Here is a 22,682-nt window from a genome sequence, read left to right as displayed (position 1 = left end):
GATATGGGTCTGTAACAGTTTGGATCTAGAGTGTCACCCCCTTTGAAGAGGGGGATGACCGCGGCAGCTTTCCAATCTCTGGGGATCTCAGACGTTACGAAAGAGAGGTTGAACAGGCTAGTAATAGGGGTTGCGACAATTTCGGCGGCTAGTTTTAGAAAGAAAGGGTCCAGATTGTCTAGTCCAGATGATTTGTAGGGGTCCAGATTTTGCAGCTCTTTTAGAACATCAGCTGTCTGGATTTGTGTGAAGGAGAAGCGGGGGGGCATGGGCAAGTTGCAGCGGAGGGTGCAGAGCTGGTGGCCGGGGTAGTGGTAGCCAGGTGGAAAGCATGGCCAGCCGTAGCAAAATGCTTGTTGAAATTCTCGATTATTGTAGATTTATCGGTGGTGATAGTGTTTCCTAGCCTCAGTGCAGTGGGCAGCTGGGAGGAAGTGCTCTTATTTTCCATGGACTTTACAGTGTCCCAAAACTTTTTGGAGTTAGTGCTACAGGATGCAAATTTCTGTTTGAAAAAGTTAGCCTTTGCTTTCCTAACTGCTTGTGTATATTGGTTCCTAACTTCCCTGAAAAGTTGCATATCACGGGGGCTATTTGATGCTAATGCAGTACGCCACAGGATGTTTTTGTGCTGGTCAAGGGCAGTCAAGTCTGAGGAGAACCAGGGGCTATATCTGTTCTTAGTTCTGTATTTTTTGAATGGGGCATGTCTATTTAAGATTGAGAGGAAATTACTTTTAAAGAACAACCAGGCATCCTCTACTGACGGAATGAGATCTATATCCATCCAGGATACCTGGGCCAGGTCAATTAGGAAGGCCTGCTCGCTGAAGTGTTTTTGGGAGCGTTTGACAGTGATGAGGGGTGGTCGTTTGACCGCGGACCCGTTACGGACGCAGGCAATAAGGCAGTGATCGCTGAGATCCTGGTTGAAGACAGCGGAGGTGTATTTAGAGGGTAAGTTAGTCAGGATGATATCTATGAGGGTACCCATGTTTACGGATTTAGGGTTGTACCTGGTAGGTTCGTTGATAATTTGCGTGAGGTTGAGGGCATCTAGCTTGGATTGTAGGATGGCTGGGGTATTAAGCATATCCCAATTTAGGTCACCAAGCAGTACGAACTCTGAGGATAGATGGGGGGCAATCAATTCACATATGGTGTCCAGGGCACAGCTGGGGGCTGAGAGGGGTCTGTAGCAAGCGGCAACAGTGAGAGATTTATTTCTGGAAAGGTGGATTTTTAGAAGTAAAAGCTCAAACTGTTTGGGCACAGACCTGGATAGTATGATGGAGCTCTGCAGGCTATCTCTACAGTAGATTGCAACTCCACCCCCTTTGGCAGTTCTATCTAGACGGAAAATGTTATAGTTGGGGATGGAAATTTCAGAATTTTTGGTGGCCTTCCTAAGCCAGGATTCAGACACTGCTAGAACATCAGGGTTGGCGGAGTGTGCTAACGCAGTGAATAACTCAAACTTAGGAAGGAGGCTTCTGATATTTATGTGCAGAAAACCAAGACTTTTACGGTTACAGAAGTCAACAAATGATAGCTCCTGGGGAGTAGGAGTGATACTGGGGGCTGCAGGGCCTGGGTTAGCCTCTACATCACCAGAGGAACAGAGGAGGACTAGAATAAGGATACGACTAAAGGCTTTAAGAACTGGTCTTCTAGTGCGTTGGGTACATAGAATAAAGGGGACAGTTCTCCGGGCGTTGTAGAAAAGATTCAGGGCATTATGTACAGAAAAGGATATGGAAGGATATGAGTACAGTTCAGGTAATCCTAAGTGTTGGGTAACAATGAAAGAGATAGCGTCATTGGAGGCATCGATTGAGCCGGTCTCGGCGTGTATGGGGGGAGGAACAAAGGAGCTATATGAGACAGTTTGAGAGGGACTAGGGGTTCTACATTGAAATTGTATAATAAGAACTAACCCAAACAGCAATAGGCAAGGCATAATTGACATGGGAGAGAGGCATAAAGCAGTCACGTGTTATTAGAGAGAGCTAAGACACAACTGGAAATAGCGATAACGTTTGGGCTAAGACTAAACAGAATAAACAGGACAGAGTACCGTGTAAAGGAACAGTCCAGCAGGCATCAGCTGTGCAGCTGAGTGATCATAAGGTCCAGTGAACAGCAATATGTGAGTCCGAGAGCAGTTCAAATTGGTGCTTCAGCACAGCTAGCAGGGAGCTAGCAGGCTAGCTCAAGGCTAACTGGTGCTTGCTATATGGCAATGGTAATGGTAATCAGCCAACAACAGGTTGCAGCTAGCTAGCTGGTTGTGATGATCCGGCGCTAGGGTCCAGTGATTCCAGCGATTTGAACCAAAAATCTAAAATTTGGACTCATCAGACTAAAGGACAGATTTCCACCGGTCTAAATGTCCATTGCTTGTGTTTCTTGGCCCAAGCAAGTCTCTTCTTATTATTGGTGTCCTTTAGTAGTGGTTTCTTTGCAGCAGTTCGACCATGAAGGCCTGAATCACACAGTCTCCTCTGAACAGTTGATGTTGAGATGTCTGTTACTTGAACTCTGTGAAGCATTTATTTGGGCTGCAATCGGAGGTGCAGTTAATTGCCGATTTCTGATGCTGGTAACTCTAATGAACTTATCCTCTGCAGCAGATGTAACTCTGGGTCTTCCTTTCCTGTGGCGGTCCTCATGAGAGCCAGTTTCATCATAGCGCTTGATAGTTATTGCGACTGCACTTGAAGAAACGTTCAAAGTTCTTGAAATGTTCCGTATTGACTGACCTTCATCTCTTAAAGTAATGATGGACTGTCGTTTCTCGTTGCTTATTTGAGCTATTCTTGCCATAATATGGACTTGGTCTTTTACCAAATAGGGCTATCTTCTGTATACCAACCCTACCTTGTCACAACACAACTGATTGGCTCAAACACATTAAGAAGGAAAGAAATTCCACAAATGAACTTTTAATTGAAATGCATTCCAGATGACTACCTCATGAAGCTGGTTGAGAGAATGCCAAGAGTGTGCAAAGCTGTCATCAAGGCAAAGGGTGGCTATTTTGAAGAATCTCAATTATAAAATATATTTTTATTTGTTTAACACTTTTTTGGTTACTACAAGATTCCAAATGTGTTATTTCATAGTTTTGATGTCTTCACTATTATTCTACAATGTAGAAAATAGAACAAATAAAGAAAAACCCTGGAATGAGTAGGTGTGTCTGTCACGATCGTCTACCAATGAGGAGGACCAAGGCGCAGCGTTGAAAGCGAACATATTTATTAAATAGGAATGATCACACGATCAAAACAACAGACGATAACGTGATGTCTACGGTTTTACACAAACCAAAATAGAACAAAATCCCACAAACCCGAATGAAAAACAGACAGTTTAAATATGGCTCCCAATCAGAGACAACCCACGACAGCTGACACTCGTTGCCTCTGATTGGGAGTCACTCTGGCCAACATAGAAATAAACACCCATATAAACAAAACCCATAGATCTACACACCCTGGCTCAACATAACAGTATCCCCAGAGCCAGGGCGTGACAGTACCCCCCCCCAAAGGCGCGGACTCCGACCGCGTCAACCAAAACCCACAGGGGAGGGACCGGGTGGGCACTCCGCCTAGGCGGCGGATCCGGCTCCGGACCTGATCCCCGCTCCCTCTCCAACCCCCCAAAGTACCCCTGGTCCGGTCTGGCCCCGCTGGCCGGAGCTGGACTGCACACTGGTGGAGCGGATTGCTCTAGCTCCGGCGTGAAGCATCTGACCGGTGCCGGACCAGCCACCGGTGGAACAGTGCCGGACTGACGACGCACACCACTGGCTTGGTGTGGGGAGCAGGAGCGGGCCGAGCCGGGCTGTCGAAGCGCACCCCTGACTTGGTGCGGGGAACAGGCACGGGCCGTGCCGGACTGACGACGCACACCACTGGCTTGGTGTGGGGAGCAGGAGCGGGCCGAGCCGGTCTGTCGAAGCGCACCCCTGACTTGGTGCGGGGAGCAGGAACGGGCCGAGCCGGGCTGACGAAGCGCACCACTGACTTGGTGCGGGGAGCAGGAACGGGCCGAGCCGGGCTGTCGAAGCGCACCCCTGACTTGGTGCTGGGAGCAGGAACGGGCCGAGCCGGGCTGACGAAGCGCACCACTGACTTGGTGCGGGGAGCAGGAACGGGCCGAGCCGGGCTGTCGAAGCGCACCCCTGACTTGGTGCGGGGAGCAGGAACGGGCCGAGCCGGGCTGTCGAAGCGCACCGTAGACTTGGTGCGAGTGGCAGGAACAGGCCGGACCGTACTGGGAACACACACCACTGGCCCTACGTGGGGATCAGGAACAGGCCGGACCGGACTGGCAACACACGCCAGTACCTCTCGCCGTGCCTCTACATCCTCCCTCCCCCTGGTGACCAGTGACTCCCGTAACCTGGCGGCCTCCTGCTGCCCCGTCGTCCACGGCGTTAGCCCCCCTAAAAAAATGTATGGGCGTCTCCCCTACCCGTGGACCAGGTCTCCATGTCCCTCGCCAGCCTTTCGCCCTTCTGCCACAAGGTCAAGCCCTTCTCTTCCTCACTCGGCTTGACCCAGTCGAGAGGCGAAGGAGATCTGTTAGGGATCTCCCTGGCGATGGCTCCTGGACACGCTGCTTGGTCACATCTTGGTGGGATTTTCTGTCACGATCGTCTACCAATGAGGAGGACCAAGGCGCAGCGTTGAAAGCGAACATATTTATTAAATAGGAATGATCACACGATCAAAACAACAGACGATAACGTGATGTCTACGGTTTTACACAAACCAAAATAGAACAAAATCCCACAAACCCGAATGAAAAACAGACAGTTTAAATATGGCTCCCAATCAGAGACAACCCACGACAGCTGACACTCGTTGCCTCTGATTGGGAGTCACTCTGGCCAACATAGAAATAAACACCCATAGAAACAAAACCCATAGATCTACACACCCTGGCTCAACATAACAGTGTCCCCAGAGCCAGGGCGTGACAGTGTCCAAACTTTTGACTGGTACTGTGTGTATATATATATATATATATATATATATATATATATATATATTTATATATTATTTTATGATTTATATTTTCTTTTTGTCTTCTAGCTCCTCCCAAGGCTGAACTTGACAGCTCTCTTGTTGGAGAGCATGTCACTATCCGGGCTGGGTCAGACCTGGTCCTTGATGGTGTAGTTGGTGGTAAACCTGAACCCATAGTATGGTGGGCCAAGGGTGACAAGGTGCTGGAGCTGGGGGAGAAATACTCCCTGACATACACCAGTTCAAGAGCCATGGCCATCATCAAGTCCTGCAACAGAAACGACACTGGAAGATACATTCTGACCGTGAAGAATGCCAGTGGAACCAAGACAGCGGCTGTCAACGTTAAAGTACTCGGTAAGAACACAAAGTAGATACAAAGACATATACTCTTGCAATGACATGGAAACAAAATGGTTTTCGACAAAATGTATTTTCATACTGACTATTGCTATAATACAGTGGCGGTCGGTGCCGTTTAAGATGAGGGAGGATGAGGATTTTTTTTTATGAGCATGGCCTTACTGTATTTCTATTACAGCATATTGGATGACTGTCATTTATATTCCATTCACCCAGCTCAATGTAACATCGATAGGTTTAGGCTACTACATTATACTCAAATTTTCCCTATACCCATCATGAGGTTGCTACAACCTATGAATGGAAGTTTACAACGTAGGTGCACAGGTCGTGAGAAATTTGAGAAATCAAGGTGACAGACAGTGACACATTCAATACTGCCTTGTACACTCTTCCCTGCATCTAGCTGATCTAGGGTGTAATCATTAGTCCAATAGTTGCAAACAAGAGTTCAGGTGTGTTTATCCCCGTTCCGTTTGCTTCCATTTAAGAATGTTTTTCAACAGAATCGGTGGAATGACTACACCCCTGATCACACGCAAACACAGGTCACTTTCATAGCAGCCACATACATGATCACTTTGATCGTTGTAGCTATAATTCCTTCTTGCATCTATGCGCTCTCCTCCTCTCACCTTTTCCCTTCGCTTGTGGACTTAAGTGCACAACACATCAGCTGTCTGTGACCAGGTGCAAAAAATATTTTGAAGACAAACCTTCGTATTATAACCGCTACACACAGCCTACATCGTTGTCATCATAATTAGCTAACGTCATAGTCAACATAGCTACTAGAACTAACGCATTAGTAAACCCGCTACAGTCATGCTGTACAGTGTAGTCAGCAAGCAGTTTAGCAGTTACACCAGTGAAATTCACTGAGGATGATGGTCCTCCCCTTCCTCCTCTGAAGAGCCTCCACTGCTATAATAACACCATTGAATGTTTCACTCTGTATTTCCAGATACACCAGGGCCTCCGGAGGAAAAGGTCACAATCACCAGGGTGACAGAGGAGAAGTGCACTGTGTCTTGGAAGATCCCTCTGGAGGACGGTGGAGATCTCGTCACTCATTACATTGTTGATAGGCGTGAGACCAGCAGACTCAACTGGGTGATCATGGAGACTGAGTGCAAGACTCTGTCCTGTGTAAGCTCCAAACTGATCAAGAACAACGAGTACGTCTTCCGTGTCAGGGGAGTCAACAAGTACGGACCTGGTGTGCCCTTGGAGTCCGAGCCTGTCATCGCCAGAAACGCATACAGTAAGCATGCATACAGTGGCCATCTCATTTTAGTAGATGCAATACAATTTTAGTCTTATTCAAAGCCCAAACCGTATTATATTTTATCATTGCAGCTGTCCCATCACAACCTGGAGCACCAGAAGTCACGGCTGTAGGAAAGGAGCACGTCATCATTGAATGGATGAAACCTGAAAGCGATGGTGGAAGTGAGATCAAGAATTACCTGGTGGACAAACGTGAGAAGAGCAGTTCCAGATGGACCAGGGTCAATAAGACCTTTACCATCTATGACATCCGCCTGAAGATCTCTGGTCTGCTGGAAGGCAGTGATTACCAGTTCCGTGTTACTGCTGTGAACACAGCTGGAAACAGCCAGCCCAGTGAAGCCTCTCAGTACGCCTACTGTAGAGAGCCAACATGTACGTGATCAAAAAGTCATAGTCTTAGATTTTAGTAACCATATGAGGTCCATCTTTATAATCGTACCGTTGACTTATGGTTTACTTTTGAAACACTGAGAAACTACTGCTGTTGAATGACTCATACTGTATTTTGTATTTTCCTATTCCAGACACTCCAGCCCCGCCTTCAATTCCACGTGTGATAGATTCCACCAAGCATAGCATTAGCTTGCAATGGACCAGACCCATGTATGATGGTGGCGCTGATGTTGTTGGCTACGTGGTGGAGGTGCTTGAGGAAGGAACCGAGCAGTGGTACAGGGCCACTCAGAAGACTCTGAAGACCAATTTGTTTGTTGCCACTGGACTTCAAAGCAACAAGAAGTACAGTTTCCGTGTCGCAGGAGTCAATAGCAATGGCACTGGGGAATACAGCGAACCAAGTGTGGAAATTGAGCCTGTTGAGAAACTCTGTAAGTTTGTTCTTATGCTTTTATTGTCAATACTTCACAGTGGCAGCATCTTTTTATGTAAAGGGTTAACCTGGTATAACTGCCATTTATACCAATGTCTACATTGAATCCCAGACCCTCTTTTTACACTTACAGTTTGTATACGTGCTGTTATGATGTTGTAAACGTGCTGTACTTTTTGTCACAACAGCAATCCCTGATCTTGAGCTTCCTGATGATCTGAAGAAGACTGTGTGTCTGAGAGCTGGTAACACTCTGAGGCTGTTTGTCAATGTGACTGGAAGACCTGCTCCTGTACTGACCTGGAGGAAACCTGGCATTGACCTTCAGAGCCGTGGGTTCATTGATACAACTGACAGTTACACTCAACTGATCGTTGAGAAGGTCCATCGATACGATGCCGGCAAATACACCATTGAGGCTGAAAATCCATCTGGCAAGAAGTCAGCAACCATTCTCGTCAAAGTTTATGGTATGTTACCGGTTACGTTGACATACTTAAGATGGTTAAATGATTAAGAACTATATGTGAACCATATAATTACATATAGAATAGTGAATAATATGATCTCTGTGCTGTGAACAGTCAGTTAATCCTTTCTGTATTTTTCAGACACTCCTGGACCACCTGGTTCAGTTAGAGTCAAAGACTACACAAAGGAGTCTGTTGTCATCACATGGGATGTACCAACTATTGACGGTGGAGCCCCTGTGAACAACTACATCATTGAGAAACGTGAAGCTTCAATGAAATCCTACAAGACAGTTACAACAGAATGCAGGAAGACCTTGTTCAGAATTACTGGCCTGGAGGAATCAGTACACTACTTCTTCAGAGTGTTACCAGAGAACATATATGGTGTCGGAGAACCACGTGAAATCCCTGAATCAGTGTTGGTCTGTGAAGTACCCAGCCTTCCTCAGGATCTGCACATTGTGGATATTGGAAAGACCTCTGCCATACTTAACTGGGAGAGACCTCTTCACGATGGTGGAAGCAGACTGACGGGCTACGTCATTGAAGCTAACATTGTTGGATCAGACAGATGGAGTGCAGTGGCCACCGTTAAACAGTCCATGTCCCAGCATACCGTCACTGGTCTGACAGAGAAGGAGACTTATCTCTTCAGAATCAGAGCTACCAACAGCAGAGGAGTTAGCGAGCCTAGGGAGATTACAGGACCTGTGGTCATTCAGGAACAACTACGTATGTTATATTCTGATTCTTATGCTATACACATGTTAGTTAATCTATTTAACAATATGAAAGGTTTGATACATCTTCAGATGTTCTAATTTTCCCCCAAAATATTTCCTTTTACAGTGGCGCCCTATATTGATCTGACCGGCATTCCACAGAAGGTTGTCCAAGTGCCAGCCGGCAAGCCAATCGACCTCAACATTCCTATAAAGGCCAGACCTGCTCCAGTTTGCACATGGTCCTTCAATGGTGCTAAAATGAAGGATAGTCTTGACCGGGTTAAGATTGAGTCTAATGGAAAATACACCAAACTGACTGTCCGTGAGACAACCATTGTTGACACTGGTAGCTACACTCTTCAAGTGAAGAATTCTGTAGGAACCGCAACAGAGATACTTAAAATTATCATTCTTGGTAAGTGTGTGTGTGTTCTTGGTAAGCGTCCATACTTGTGTTTGTGTGTTCTTATGTTTTTGTATTGGAAAATTCTAAATACTAACCGTCTGCTTATTTCTGTCTAGATAAACCTGGAATACCTATTGGACCGATCGCAGTTGATGCCGTTGATGCCACATCTGTAACGGTCAGCTGGGAGCCACCAGAGAAGGATGGCGGCGCCAACGTCAGTGGCTATGTTGTTGAGCAGCGTGACGCTCACCGCCCCGGATGGCTACCAGTGTCCGAATCTGTCACAAGACCCACATTCAAGTTCACCAGATTGTCTGAGGGAACTGAATACGTGTTCCGTGTGGCTGCAACCAACCGCTTCGGCATTGGAGGATTCTTGCAGTCAGAAGTTGTTGAATGCAAGAGTCTCAAGAGTAAGTCATCAGAAATCCTAAAACACAGTAAATTCTGCTTTTTGACAAAATGTATTATACACTATAATTAAAACACCAAAACAGTGGACTTCGTTTTGAGGAATTAAAGGAAAGGGATGATGGGGGTTATAACTGATCACGTGAAATCTTTAATCTCTCCACAGCCGTACCCAGTGCACCAAACCGACCTGATGTACTGGATGTGACTCATGAGGGAATGACCATCACATGGCAGCCACCAGAAGAAGATGGAGGCTCCCAGGTGTCTGGATACATAATTGAGCGCAAGGAGGTCAGATCTGAAAGGTGGATGAGTATAGTTAAGAACCCAGTCACCATGACCAGATACAGATCATCAGGTCTGTGCGAAGGCAATGAGTATGAGTTCCGCGTGATCGCCCTCAACTCCAGAGGCTCGAGCAAACCCAGTATTGCATCTAAACCAGCTATCGCCATGGATCCCATCGGTATGCATCTGTAATCCTGTCCTTAGTTGTTGTGTCCCATATTAGAAACATGGAAATAAACAGTAAATTATGTAATTATTATGTTAAACATTTTTGTAATGTGTTATTCAACTCAATGATCTATGGGTCCAAATGTCCCTTCAACTTAGTTTCTACCATTTTCAAACTTGTGTGTATTACCAAAACTATTATATTTCTCTTTACCTAAACAGAGCCTCCTAGTGCACCACAGTTCCCCATGGTTACAGACACCACCCGGACTTCTGTGTCTCTGGCCTGGAGTCCTCCAGAGGAAGAGGGTGGTTCCGTCATCACTGGTTACCTGATTGAGATGCAGAAGGTGGACCAGGTGGAATGGACCATGTGCAACACGACACCCATAAAGATCTGTGAATACACTCTGACGCACATGCCTCAGGGAGCTGAGTACAAGTTCCGTGTGATGGCCTGCAATGCTGGTGGACCCGGAGAGCCAGTTGAGATCCCAGGAATCGTCAAGGTTACAGAAATGCTTGGTAAGGGATGAAAATATGTGTTTAGCGTGCCAGGAAGAGATTTGTTTTGCTTTTGAAGCTTGTGTCAAATGTGAACTAACTTAACAATGTCTGTATGCTTCATTTCAGACTATCCCGATTATGAACTGGACCCCAAATACGAGGAAGGCTATGTGGTCAGACAGGGAGGAGTTATCAGGCTGTCTGTGCCCATCAAGGGTAAACCAGTCCCTATCTGCAAGTGGACAAAGGAAGGCCGAGATATCTCTCACAGAGCTATGATCGCCACCAGTGATGATATCACTGAACTTGTGATCAAAGAAGCCCACAGAGATGACACTGGCACATATGACCTGGTCCTGGAGAACAAATGTGGCAGGAAGGCTGTCTACATCAATGTTAAAGTGATTGGACGTCCAGACGCACCTGAAGGTCCTCTTGAGTTTGATGATATCCAGGCTCGCTCCGTAAGAGTCAGCTGGAGACCTCCCTCTGAAGACGGTGGCTCTGATATCCTGGGTTACATCGTTGAAAGGCGAGAGGTATCAAAGGTAGCATGGTATACTGTAGACTCAAGAGTGGTGGACACAGCTCTGGTGGTCAAGGGACTGAAGGAGAATGTTGAATACCATTTCAAGATCACTGCTGAAAACCAGTTTGGTGTGAGCAGATCTCTCAAATCAGATGAATGTGTAACTCCAAAGACACCCCTGTGTAAGTATTTTTGAATGTTCATAATTATTGTTCTGCAAACATAAAATGTGTTTCCTTGTGTTAATTATCACTCCTCACTTCTTCTATTTACAATTATGCAATTCTCATTTCTATACAACAGCTCCACCAGAACCTCCAATCAACCCACCAGAAGTTATGGATGTCACAAAGAGCACTGTTGCTCTATCTTGGGGCAGACCAAAGGATGACGGTGGCGCCCGCATTACAGGATACTACGTTGAGAGAAGAGAGGTGTCCACAGAGAAGTGGGTGCGTCACAACAAGACACACATCACCACTACAATGTACACTCTCACTGGACTCATCCCTGATGCTGAATACCTGTTCCGTGTCGTGGCACAAAACGACATCGGTCAGAGTGAACCTGGACCACTATCTGAAAATGTTATATGCAAAGATCCATTCGGTAAGTATTTAATAGGCCTTTCAATTTTACATTTAAAGCTGCAATATGTATCTTTTTGGGTGACCTGACAAAAATCACATAGAAATCGTAGTTATAGATCTGTCAATCTCATCGAAGGCAAGTCTAAGAAGCGGCAGATCTGTTCTATGTGTGCTATTTCTATGCTTCCCGTTCTTAAGTTTCGTTTTTGCGTCTTTTGGTTTTGTACACCAGCTTCAAACAGCTGAAATTACAATATTTTTGAATATGGAAAATATATTTCACAGCGGTTTAGATGGTACAATGATTTTCTACACAATGTCGTCTTGTTTTGTCACATAAACTGAAATTAGGCTAACTATTAGAATTTTAGCAACCAGGAAATGGCGGCGCGATTTCTGCATATTGCACCTTGAATAATATATAGAAATATTATAAATAATACAATACTTGAATAAGATGAATTATTGTAATTGCATGATTACCTCTCTCTCTCTTTGAATAGACAAACCCAGTCAACCAGGTGAGATTGATATAATCTCCGTTGCCAAAGACTGCATCACTATTCACTGGCTGCGCCCAGAATGTGATGGTGGCAAAGAGATCCTAGGTTACTGGATTGAGTTCAGACAGGCAGGTGAAAGTGCCTGGAAGAAATGCAACAAGGAGCGTTCCAAGGACAGACAGTTCACCATGGGTGGTCTGATGGAAGCTACAGAGTACGAGTTCAGAATCCTTGCAGAAAATGAAACCGGAATGAGTAGACCTCGCAGGACCGCCATGGGCATCAAGACTAAACTGAGCTGTACGTTGGTATAATATTTTAATTGTCAATTACCATACAATACTGTAAGCGCCTTAGATTACAAAAATCATCACAATTTATCATTGCCATTCATTTGAAATAATGTTCATGCTCTGATTATATTTCAACAGTGGGAGAGGCTCCTAGTCTCAAGGAAGACATGGCAGATGTCATCACAAAACTTGGCGAATCTGGAACTCTGACATGCCAGATTATTGGACGTCCCCTTCCTGAAATCAGATGGTACAGATATGGCAAAGAGCTGATCCAGAGCCGCAAGTACAAGATGAGTTCTGATGGTCGCAACCATTCACTGACAGTGGCCACAGATGAACAGGAAGATGAGGGCATATACACTTGCAGAGCAGCCAATGAAGCCGGTGAAACAGAGTCCAGCGGCAAGCTGCGCTTGCAGGCCGCACCTGCTTTCCACCCTGGATTCCCATTGAAGGAGAAATACACTGCAGGGTGTGGAACAAGTCTTCGTCTCCATGTTGTCTACATTGGCCGTCCAATTCCACAAATCATGTGGTTCTATGCAAAGAAGCCGCTCAACGCGTCTGAAAACGTGATAATTGAAAACACTGAGAGTTACACTCATCTGGTTATAAGGAATGTACAGCGAAAAACAAACGCCGGAAGATACAAGGTGCAATTGACCAACAAATTTGGAACTGTTGAAACCACACTCAAGGTTGAAATTCAAGGTAGCAAATATATTTTTACTATTATTGTGATAATATAATTGCTTATTTTATAAACAGAACAATTTTTTTGCGTGACCAACAGAGGACTTGTTATCTAAATGTAGTTTTTTGCCATTTTATTTCAGATAAACCTACCAAACCTGAGGGACCTATTGTTGTTGATGCTGTGTTGAAGAGCGCAGTGATCATCAGCTGGAAACCACCAAAGGATGACGGTGGATCAATGATCACCAACTACATTGTGGAGAAACGAGAAGCAAAGGAAGGCGAGCAGTGGCATCTGGTGTCATCGTCAGTCTCAGGAAACACTTGCAGGATTCCAAATCTGATTGAAAGTGCTGGATACTACTTCCGTGTTTCTGCTCAGAACCAATATGGAGTCAGTGAGGCACTTGAAGTTCCTGCTGTTCTCATTATCAAAAGTCCATTCGGTAAGTATGCTTGTTGGCAGTGATAAATATAGCAGATAGATAATGTTTACTGTAACGGTTAAGATAATAATACACTTCTATAACATTGCTCTCATTGTCTGTTCCTCAGAAAAACCTGGAATTCCCATGCAGCCTGTTGTCACAGAAGTGACCAAGGATTCTTGTCTTGTGTTCTGGAAACCACCAAAGGACGATGGAGGTGCAAAGATAAAGAACTATTTCCTTGAAAAACGAGAGAAGAAACAGAACAAATGGATCACTTGTACATCCAATAAAATCCACGAGACACATTTCGCTGTCAAAGGCCTTCTTGAGGGCTTTGAGTATGAGTTCCGTGTGAAATGTGAAAACATGGGTGGTGAGAGTGATTGGAGTGAGGTGTCAGAGGCCATCATTCCCAAATCAGGTCTCACAATGAAACCTCCTGTCTTCAGAGAAGAAATGAGACCAGAGATGATTGTGAAGTTTAGATCCAATGCTACATTTGTCACCAAAATTGTTGGACATCCCATCCCCACTGTGAAATGGTACAAGAATGGCAAAGAAATTGTTGCAGATGGTACCAAACTCAAATTGCAAGAATTCAAGGGAGGTTATTACCAACTTGTTATTGCTAATGCCGAGGACAGCGACGCAGGTGTCTATCAAGTCAGGGCAACAAACCAAGGAGGATCCATCTCTACAACAGTGAATCTAACTGTTGAAGGTAAACCTTTTTGATAGGCTGTTGAAAAGTATTTTAAGAGCATTTTGTGTTAAACATACATCTTTTGATAATAAAACAAGTTTGAATTCCCTTACATTTCATAAAAAATGTATGTCAGTTAGGATTTTATATATGTAAGTATTGATGTACTCAATTCATTTATATTCTTTATTTATATTCTCCTCCAGTTCCTGCCAAGATCCACCTACCTCTAGAACTGCAAGGCATGGGAGCAGTCCATGCTGTTAAGGGTGAAGTGGTTACCATTAAGATTCCAATCAGTGGCAAGCCTGACCCTCAAATCCAATGGCAGAAGGGACCAGAGATAATGGGATCATCTTCTCACACTCAAGTGATTGTCACAAGATCATTTACTTCACTCGTCTTCCCCAAAGGAGTTCAGAAGAAGGATACGGGTTACTACGTAATCACTGCCAAGAACAGATTCGGAGTTGACAAACAGACCATTGAAGTTGCCGTGGCAGATGTACCAGATCCTCCTAAGGGAATTAAAGTCAGTGAAATCACTAGAGATTCCATCACTCTAACCTGGAATCCTCCAGAAAAAGATGGCGGAAGCCCTATCATTAACTACATCATCCAGAAGTGCCCCACATCAGGTGACAGGTGGATCCGCGCAGGCCAAACCAACGAGCCTAAATACACCATGATCGCTCTGTTTGGCAAGACGAAATACCAGTTCCGTATCATTGCGGAGAACCAGTTTGGTCTGAGCGATCATTCTGAACCAACTGAGCCTGTTACAACAATAGAAGATAAATCGGTTATCAGAAACTACGATGAAGAAGTTGATGAAGCTAGAGAAATCACCAAAGAGGAGGCACCACATTCATCAAAGATCAAGATGGTGGCTGCCCAGTACACAATTTCTGAAGAGCTGGCACGTGCCGGAACATTTGGCGTTGTTCATCGCTGTGTTGAAAACAAGTCCAAGAAGACATTCATGGCCAAGTTTATCAAGATCAAAGGTACTGATCAGGAGCTGGTTGCTAGAGAAATTGAGACACTCAATCTCTCTAAACACAAGAACTTCATGTACTTACATGAGTCTTTTGACAGTCTGGAAGAAATGGTCTTGATCTATGAGTTCATCTCAGGCGTGGACATCTTTGAACGACTTGGCACAGGCAACTTTGAGCTCTCAGAACTGGAGATTGTTAGGTACCTGAGACAAGTGTGCTCAGCTCTGAAGTTCTTGCACAAACTCAACTATGCTCATTTTGAAATCAAACCTGACAACATTGTCTACACCACAAGAAAGAGCACAAACATCAAAATTATTGAAATGGGCCAGGCTAGATTACTGACTCCTGGAGAAAATATCAGAATCAATTTCACTGCACCAGAATACTGTGCACCTGAAGTCCACCGCCATGGTCTTGTCAGCACTGCAACTGACATGTGGTCAGTTGGTGTACTGACTTATGTGCTCCTCAGTGGAATTAACCCCTTTGCAGCAGAATCAACCACAAAAATGATTGAGAATATCTCAAATGCAGAGTACATCTTTGACAGTGAGGCTTTCAAAGAAATCAGCCTTGAAGGAATGGACTTCTGTGACAGACTTCTTTGTAAAGACCTGAAGAAACGTATGACTGCTCATGAAGCTTTGGAACATCCTTGGCTTAGGTTGAAGCTGGAGCACCTCAGCAAAAAAACTATCAAGACATTGAGGCACAGAAGATACTACCAGACGTTGGTGAAGAAAGATAGAGAGACAATTGTCTCAGCAGCTCGTGTCGCTTTCGGTGGTGGCTTCAGAAGTTACAGAGGTTATGCAGTTGGCAAAGTCAAGATTGCGCACCCTGTAGAAGGTCTGAGAGCCGGTCCAGTCATGCATGGATCTTCAGAGGAGGGTGGACATGTCAGATTTGTTTGCAACATTGAAAATTATGATGAAACCACAAAAGCAACTTGGTACTTCGGCACCCGCCAGTTAACAGCAAGTCACAAGTATGAAATTAGCTACATCAATGGAGTTGCTAGCATCTATGTCAAGGAAATTGAAACATCTGATGATGGTGTCTACAGATGCAAAGTCGTCAGTCAGGACGGTGAAGATAGCACCTATGGAGAACTCTTTGTTGAAACTGTGAGATGCTACCGTGAACACTTCATTGGACGCTCACTCACAAAGAAGAGAAAGCTTGATAAGCAAAGACTTATGCAGAGACCACCAGAGTTCACTCTGCCTCTGTACAACCGCGCTGCTTACATCGGTGAAGATGTTCGTTTCGGTGTAACCATAACAGTGCATCCAGAGCCAACAGTAACATGGCTGAAGGCTGGACAGAAAATCAAACGAGATGATAAGAAGTACACTTTCATTAGTGACAAGGGTCTTTATCAATTGATGATCCACAATCTTGACCTTGATGACGATGCTGAATATACTGTTATGGCCCACAACAAGTTTGGTGAAGACAGTTGCACAGCACGTCTTACAGTGACACCTCACCCTGTTAGTGAAGACACCATGAGGCCAATGTTCAAACGGCTGTTGGCTAACGTGGAGTGTGTAGAGGGCCATAGTGTCCACTTTGACTTGAGAGTCTCGGGAACACCTGCACCAACCTTGAAGTGGGAGAAGGATGGCAGGCCATTGGAATTCAACCAACAAATCACAGTTGTTCAAGAGGATGTAGACTATCACGTTCTGCATGTCAGAGAAACTCTTGTTGAGGATTCAGGTCTTTACAAAGTTACCGCAACAAACTGTGTTGGATCAGTGAGTTGCCAGGCTACACTGAAGGTGGACCGCATTACATACAAGAGGAGAGAATATAAGAGTGAGGCGGAACAACAGAAATATGTTCAACAACAAATTGACAAGACACTGAAAATGGCACAACGCCTTTCCACCACTGAAGTTACAGGACTCAACCCAGAGGCTCAAGAGGCTTTGAAACACGCTGCAGACATATACAAGCCGGCAGTGAGCACCAAACACTGTGAGGGCGAATTTGATATCACAGAAGAAAAACCATTTGTACATATTGAGGAAAGGAAACTTCGCATGCCATATGAAATTCCTGAGTCACGTGTCCATGATGCAAGAGTTCTGAATGAAGACCTGTTGATTAAACACTTTGTACCTTTGTCTGACATGAAGTGGTACAAGAAACTCAGAGATCAGTATGAAATACCTGAGCGGATGGAGAAGATCGTACAGAAGAGACAGAAACGAATTCGTCTCTCCAGGTGGGAGCAATTCTATGTCATGCCCCTTCCTAGAATTACTGACCAGTACAGGCCAAGATGGCGTATCCCAAAGCTCACACAAGATGACTTGGAAACAGTAAGACCAGCAAGACGGTCACCTTCTCCTGGATCCGAGGCATCCTTCAGGTCAAGAAGACGCTCCCTGGGTGATATGAGTGATGAAGAGCTTCTGCAGCCCATTGATGATTACCTGTCAATGAAGAAAACTGAGGAAGAAAGGCTACAACTTGAGGAGGAGCTTGAACTTGGCTTCTCTGCCTCCCCACAAGGCAGCCCTGTCCGGTTTGAGTTGTCTGCTCTGCGTCATGAAGAAACTAAACATGTTGCAAGAAGAGAAGTATCACAAGTAACCGAGCACAAGGTCAAGAGAACAAAAGTTTCACAGTTCATGAGGAGGAGAAGATCACTGTCTCCTACATACATTGAGCTGATGCGCCCTGTTTCTGAGCTGATAAGAGCTCCTCGCCCACGTCCACTAGAGCCAGAGGAGATTGTCGAAAGGAGATCACCCACCCCTGAGAGGACGCGTCCACGCTCCCCCAGCCCCCCAGCTTCAGCTGAGAGATCCTCCCGCTCATCCTCAAGATTTGAGAGGTCAGCCAGATTTGACATCATGTCCAGATACGAGTCAAGAAAGGCTGCACTGAAATCTGAGCGCAAGTACCAGACGGTGACCCAAACACCCTTCAGCCTCGACCACGCCCCACGTGTGACCGTGAGAATGCGTTCCCATCGTGTCCCATGTGGTCAGAATACAAAGTTCACTCTGAATGTCCAAGCGAAGCCTATGGCTGAGATCCAGTGGTTCCATAACGGACAACTGATTCAAGAAAGTGAGAAGTTACGCTTCACAAACGTGAGTGGAGTGCTGTCTATACAGATCCGTGATTGTCAGGCAGAGGACAGTGGCACGTATCGTGTTGTTTGTTCAAACTCAAAGGGAGAAGCATCCGACTATGGTATCCTCGATGTTTCTGGAGGTGAATTCTCAACATATACATCACGTCGTAAAGATGAGGATGCTCCACAACCATTTGTTCCTGATATCACAAAGACAGACCATTACCACATATCATCCTTCAAGGCAGCTTCCTCCTCAGCAACACACATGGAGGTGAAAGAAAGTAAATCAAAGTTAACTGAATCACGTGAAACATATGACAGATATGATTCATCTGAACGATTTGTATCTGCATCTGAAAAATATGCTGCATCCGCTAAGTATGCATCAACTGAATACTTATCATCTGCAGCATCCTTATCATCAGCATCATCTGAAAAGTTTAGATTGACTGAAAGATATGTGTCGGGTGAAAGACAAGCATCGTCTGAAAGATCTGAAACATATGCTTCATCTGAAACAAAAATGAGGGCTATGGAGGCGTCAGAAGTTGAGCAAGTGACTGTTCATAAAGTTAAGTCAACTCTGGCAGCCAGAATACTGACTAAACCACAGTCTGTAACAGTCAATGAAGGAGAGACTGCTCGATTCACTTGTGACATTGATGGCGAACCAGCACCAAGTGTTACATGGTTGCATGAGGGACAAGTCATTGTATCCTCTCATCGTTTTATGGTGTCTACCACGCAGTACAAGTCTATGTTTGAAATTTCCTCTGTCCAGTCTTCTGATGAAGGCAGCTACACACTGCTGGTTGAGAATGCTGAGGGCAGACAAGAGACTCGGTTTAGCCTGACCATTTTAAGAGCAATTGTCGAAGAGGAGATTTTTGTCTCAATAAAGTCACCAGAGCCTGGATCCAAGTCTCCTGAACGAGTAGCTTCACCTCCCAGTGTTCCCCAAACCCCAACCCCGTTAATCAAGTCTCCTGAACCAATCGCCTCACCTCCTAGGGTGAAGTCCCCTCCTCCAGTCAAGTCTGCTGAACCAATCACCTCGCCTCCAAGGGTGAAGTCCCCGCCTCCTGTCAAGTCTCCTGAACCAATCACCTCGCCTCCAAGGGTGAAGTCCCCTCCCCCTGTCAAGTCTCCTGAACCAATCACCTCGCCTCCAAGGGTGAAGTCCCCTCCCCCTGTCAAGTCTCCTGAACCAATCACCTCGCCTCCAAGGGTGAAGTCCCCTCCTCCTGTCAAGTCTCCTGAACTAATCACCTCGCCTCCAAGGGTGAAGTCCCCTCCTCCAGTCAAGTCTCCTGAACCAATCTCCTCGCCTCCAAGGGTGAAGTCCCCTCCTCCAGTCAAGTCTCCTGAACCAGTTATCTCGCCTCCAAGGGTGAAGTCCCCTCCCCCAGCCAAGTCTCCAGAACCAATCACGTCGCCAAAGGGAGTGAAACCACCTCCCCAAGTCAAGTCTCCTGAACCAAAGGGTGTGAAGTCACCTCCTCAAGTTAAATCTCCCGAACCAAAGGGTGTGAAGTCACCTCCTCAAGTAAAATCTCCTGAACCAAAAGGAGTGAAGTCACCTCCTCAAGTCAAATCTCCTGAACCAAAAGGAGTGAAGTCACCTCCCCAAGTCAAGTCTCCTGAACCAAAAGGAGTGAAGTCACCTCCCCAAGTCAAGTCTCCTGAACCAATCGCCTCACCTAAGAGAGTCAAATCTCCACTAACTGTGAAATCCCCGACTCCTAAAGCTCCAAAGATTATCCACCAACTCACAGCCAAAGCTTCAGAAGACAAAGTGAGAATGTCCTTGGTATCTGAAAGCAGCGTGAGAGAAGTTGTGTGGTGCAGGAATGGAGTGAAACTGACAGAGAGCAGCCACTATGAGTTCCATATGTCTGTGGATGGACATTGTTCTCTTATTATCCATGACCTCTCTGAGAACGACCAGGGAGAATACTCTTGTGAGCTCATTGCAGAAGGAGGAGTCTCTACTAAATCTTCATTTTCATTCGTTGGCCAAGTGTTCCAATCCATCTACACTAAAGTCACAGCTTATGTGCAGCAGCACATGGCCATGAAAGGTACGTTTTTCTGTAAAAAGCAAACCTCTTGATTCAACTAAATTCTGTACCAATTCTATACAAGTCTGTATTTTCACATTTCTAATGGTTCCTTGTCTCTTTTCTTCTATTTCAGTGAAAACCGAACAAGTATCAATTAGTCAAAAAGAGGCATCTATGGCTTTAGCCTCCCATACAAGTTCAGAACAGGTTAAGAAAGAAATCCATGGAGGAGCTCAGATGATGATGATGGGGGAGAGTGCTGCTCTTAGCAGCATGCAGGAAAGCTTCTCTTCCCAATCAGTCCACATGGCTTCTTCTTCTTCTATGCATCAGGAGAGCTCTTTCAGCAGTTCCAGTATGGCCAGTATGTCTAGCATGGCTGCCATGGCTGCTGAAATGCAGATGGAAACCATGTCTCTATCTAGCATGTCTTCCATGACATCTTCCCATGCCATGAGCTCCAGCAGTATGACTGAAATGATGAGTCACTCCCACCTAGAGGGGTCCTCCATGAGATCTATTGCACAGGGTATGCTTGGTGAGTATCTCATATATACTTATAGCTACATCATAATGCATTAAACCTTCAGGCTTTAAGTAAAATGTTACCCATATTTGTAGTAGTGCAGTTGTCTAAGCATTTTTTTAATTTGTGTTCTCTAACAGGTGCAACAGGTGCACCAAGAATCGAAGCTCTCCCAGAGGACATCACCATTGAACTTGGAAAGGTTCTCACCGTGGCCTGTGCTTTCTCCGGAGAGCCCACCCCTAACATCAAATGGTCCCGCGGTGGAAGAACGCTGCCCGGTGAGGAGCATGGCGGTAGGTTCCACATCGAGACCTCAGAGGACCTCACTACACTCATCATCACCAGTGTGAAAGAAGAGGATGCTGGAGCATACACACTCAAACTTTACAACGACTTTGGATCTGACACTGCAACAGTAACTATAAGCATTCGATCATAAAAAAAAACAGTTAATATCATTTCTATCCTCCCCCTTCCCTACTTTAATGCCTTTTTATGTATTAATTGAACAAAATATTATCTTACTTGATAAAGACCTGGATTTCTGTTATTGTAAATATGAACTATTTTTATACCAAACTTGACATTAATTTATGCCAAACTAGACTAAAGTCTAAAGTTGTTATAAAATGTGCCATATTGGATAATTATGACTTAGGATTTTTCATCCATTTTTTCTGTGACATGTACATAATGTATATAGCCGAATTTAACGGTTATGGAAAATGTATGAATTGTTATTTATGACAATATTAACTGAAACAAATGAAACTGAAATGTTTAAAAGGAGAAAGTTTCGCATGAAACGAATACCCTGTTAAACCTGAAACTAAACTCTGTGCCTCAACAAAAAGTTGATGTCTTAAGATTGCCTCAACAGGTAGAGAGGCTCCCTGTTGAAGTTGATACTAAATCAGAGAGACGAGATGTTAGACACTGTATGTTATTACCTGCAGTGTTATTATCAAACTCCTATGAATTGTAACATGATCATAAGACCCTGAGTGCTGTTTGCATAAACCCTCATGTAAGCAGGACAACTAGGCCTTGTGTTCTGGACTGACTATGTCATAACCACCATTTAAATGACATGTTCAACGTGCGAGCGGCCTGCACTTGAGCTGAAATGTGTTTTTTTTGTGCTCTGCTTCTGGCAAACGACTGCTTAATTGATTTTCCGAACAACATCAACCTGGCCATAAAAAATTGAAAGTCCATCCTGCACTTTTTTGCAGAAGCAGAGCCATCTCTTGGAGGTTTGCTTGTGTGCCTTATTTTTGTGTGTTAGCTTTAGAATTTCACCAGTTCAGTTCAGGCAAACATCAAGCAAGTGTACCACAGTGACACCACCTGCTGTGTTAAAAGAAAACTAAATGTATTAGCTGTTCTGCCCTGCACTTTCGTTTGATTGAAATTAGAATTATAGAATTATATGCAACCTCCCTGAGTTTAGTATTGATTTAATAAAGCATGATATCAGCACTAAAATGTCTCACTTGTTTTCTGATTTGTGTTCTTCAATTGCATGTACTGTATGTATGTATTACATAATTTTCCAAATACAGTGCATTCGGAAAGTATTCAGACCCCTTCCTTTTTTTCACATTTTGTTACGTTACAGCCTTATTCTAAAATGTATTAAATAAATAAAAATCCTCATTAATCTACACACAATACCCCATAATGACAAGGCGAAAACAGGTTTTTAGACATTTTTACAAATGTAT

At 44.7% G+C, this 22,682-nt stretch overlaps 1 protein-coding gene across 1 annotated transcript in view; it reads left to right on the top strand.

Annotated features, from left to right (window-relative positions):
- LOC121536983 (titin) overlaps positions 1-22,443 on the top strand; it is a 194,042-nt gene extending 171,599 nt beyond the window's left edge. The window contains exons 193-211 of the mRNA XM_041844684.2: positions 5,109-5,399; positions 6,370-6,669; positions 6,765-7,070; positions 7,223-7,525; positions 7,716-7,997; positions 8,139-8,732; positions 8,850-9,140; positions 9,248-9,547; positions 9,712-10,014; positions 10,227-10,529; positions 10,638-11,222; positions 11,344-11,649; positions 12,134-12,433; positions 12,565-13,140; positions 13,266-13,571; positions 13,681-14,277; positions 14,466-20,444; positions 20,560-20,964; positions 21,093-22,443. Coding sequence (XP_041700618.2) covers positions 5,109-5,399; positions 6,370-6,669; positions 6,765-7,070; positions 7,223-7,525; positions 7,716-7,997; positions 8,139-8,732; positions 8,850-9,140; positions 9,248-9,547; positions 9,712-10,014; positions 10,227-10,529; positions 10,638-11,222; positions 11,344-11,649; positions 12,134-12,433; positions 12,565-13,140; positions 13,266-13,571; positions 13,681-14,277; positions 14,466-20,444; positions 20,560-20,964; positions 21,093-21,394 — 12,629 coding nt within the window. The 3' untranslated portion in view covers positions 21,395-22,443. The remainder of the gene's footprint in view (positions 1-5,108; positions 5,400-6,369; positions 6,670-6,764; positions 7,071-7,222; positions 7,526-7,715; positions 7,998-8,138; positions 8,733-8,849; positions 9,141-9,247; positions 9,548-9,711; positions 10,015-10,226; positions 10,530-10,637; positions 11,223-11,343; positions 11,650-12,133; positions 12,434-12,564; positions 13,141-13,265; positions 13,572-13,680; positions 14,278-14,465; positions 20,445-20,559; positions 20,965-21,092) is intronic.
- The last annotated feature ends 239 nt before the right edge of the window (positions 22,444-22,682 follow it).

This window comes from Coregonus clupeaformis, chromosome 23, assembly GCF_020615455.1.
Source record: "Coregonus clupeaformis isolate EN_2021a chromosome 23, ASM2061545v1, whole genome shotgun sequence".
Lineage (NCBI taxonomy): Eukaryota > Metazoa > Chordata > Actinopteri > Salmoniformes > Salmonidae > Coregonus > Coregonus clupeaformis.
The sequence above is the reverse complement of the archived record's forward strand: the minus strand, read 5'-3'. Positions and strand labels throughout refer to the sequence as shown.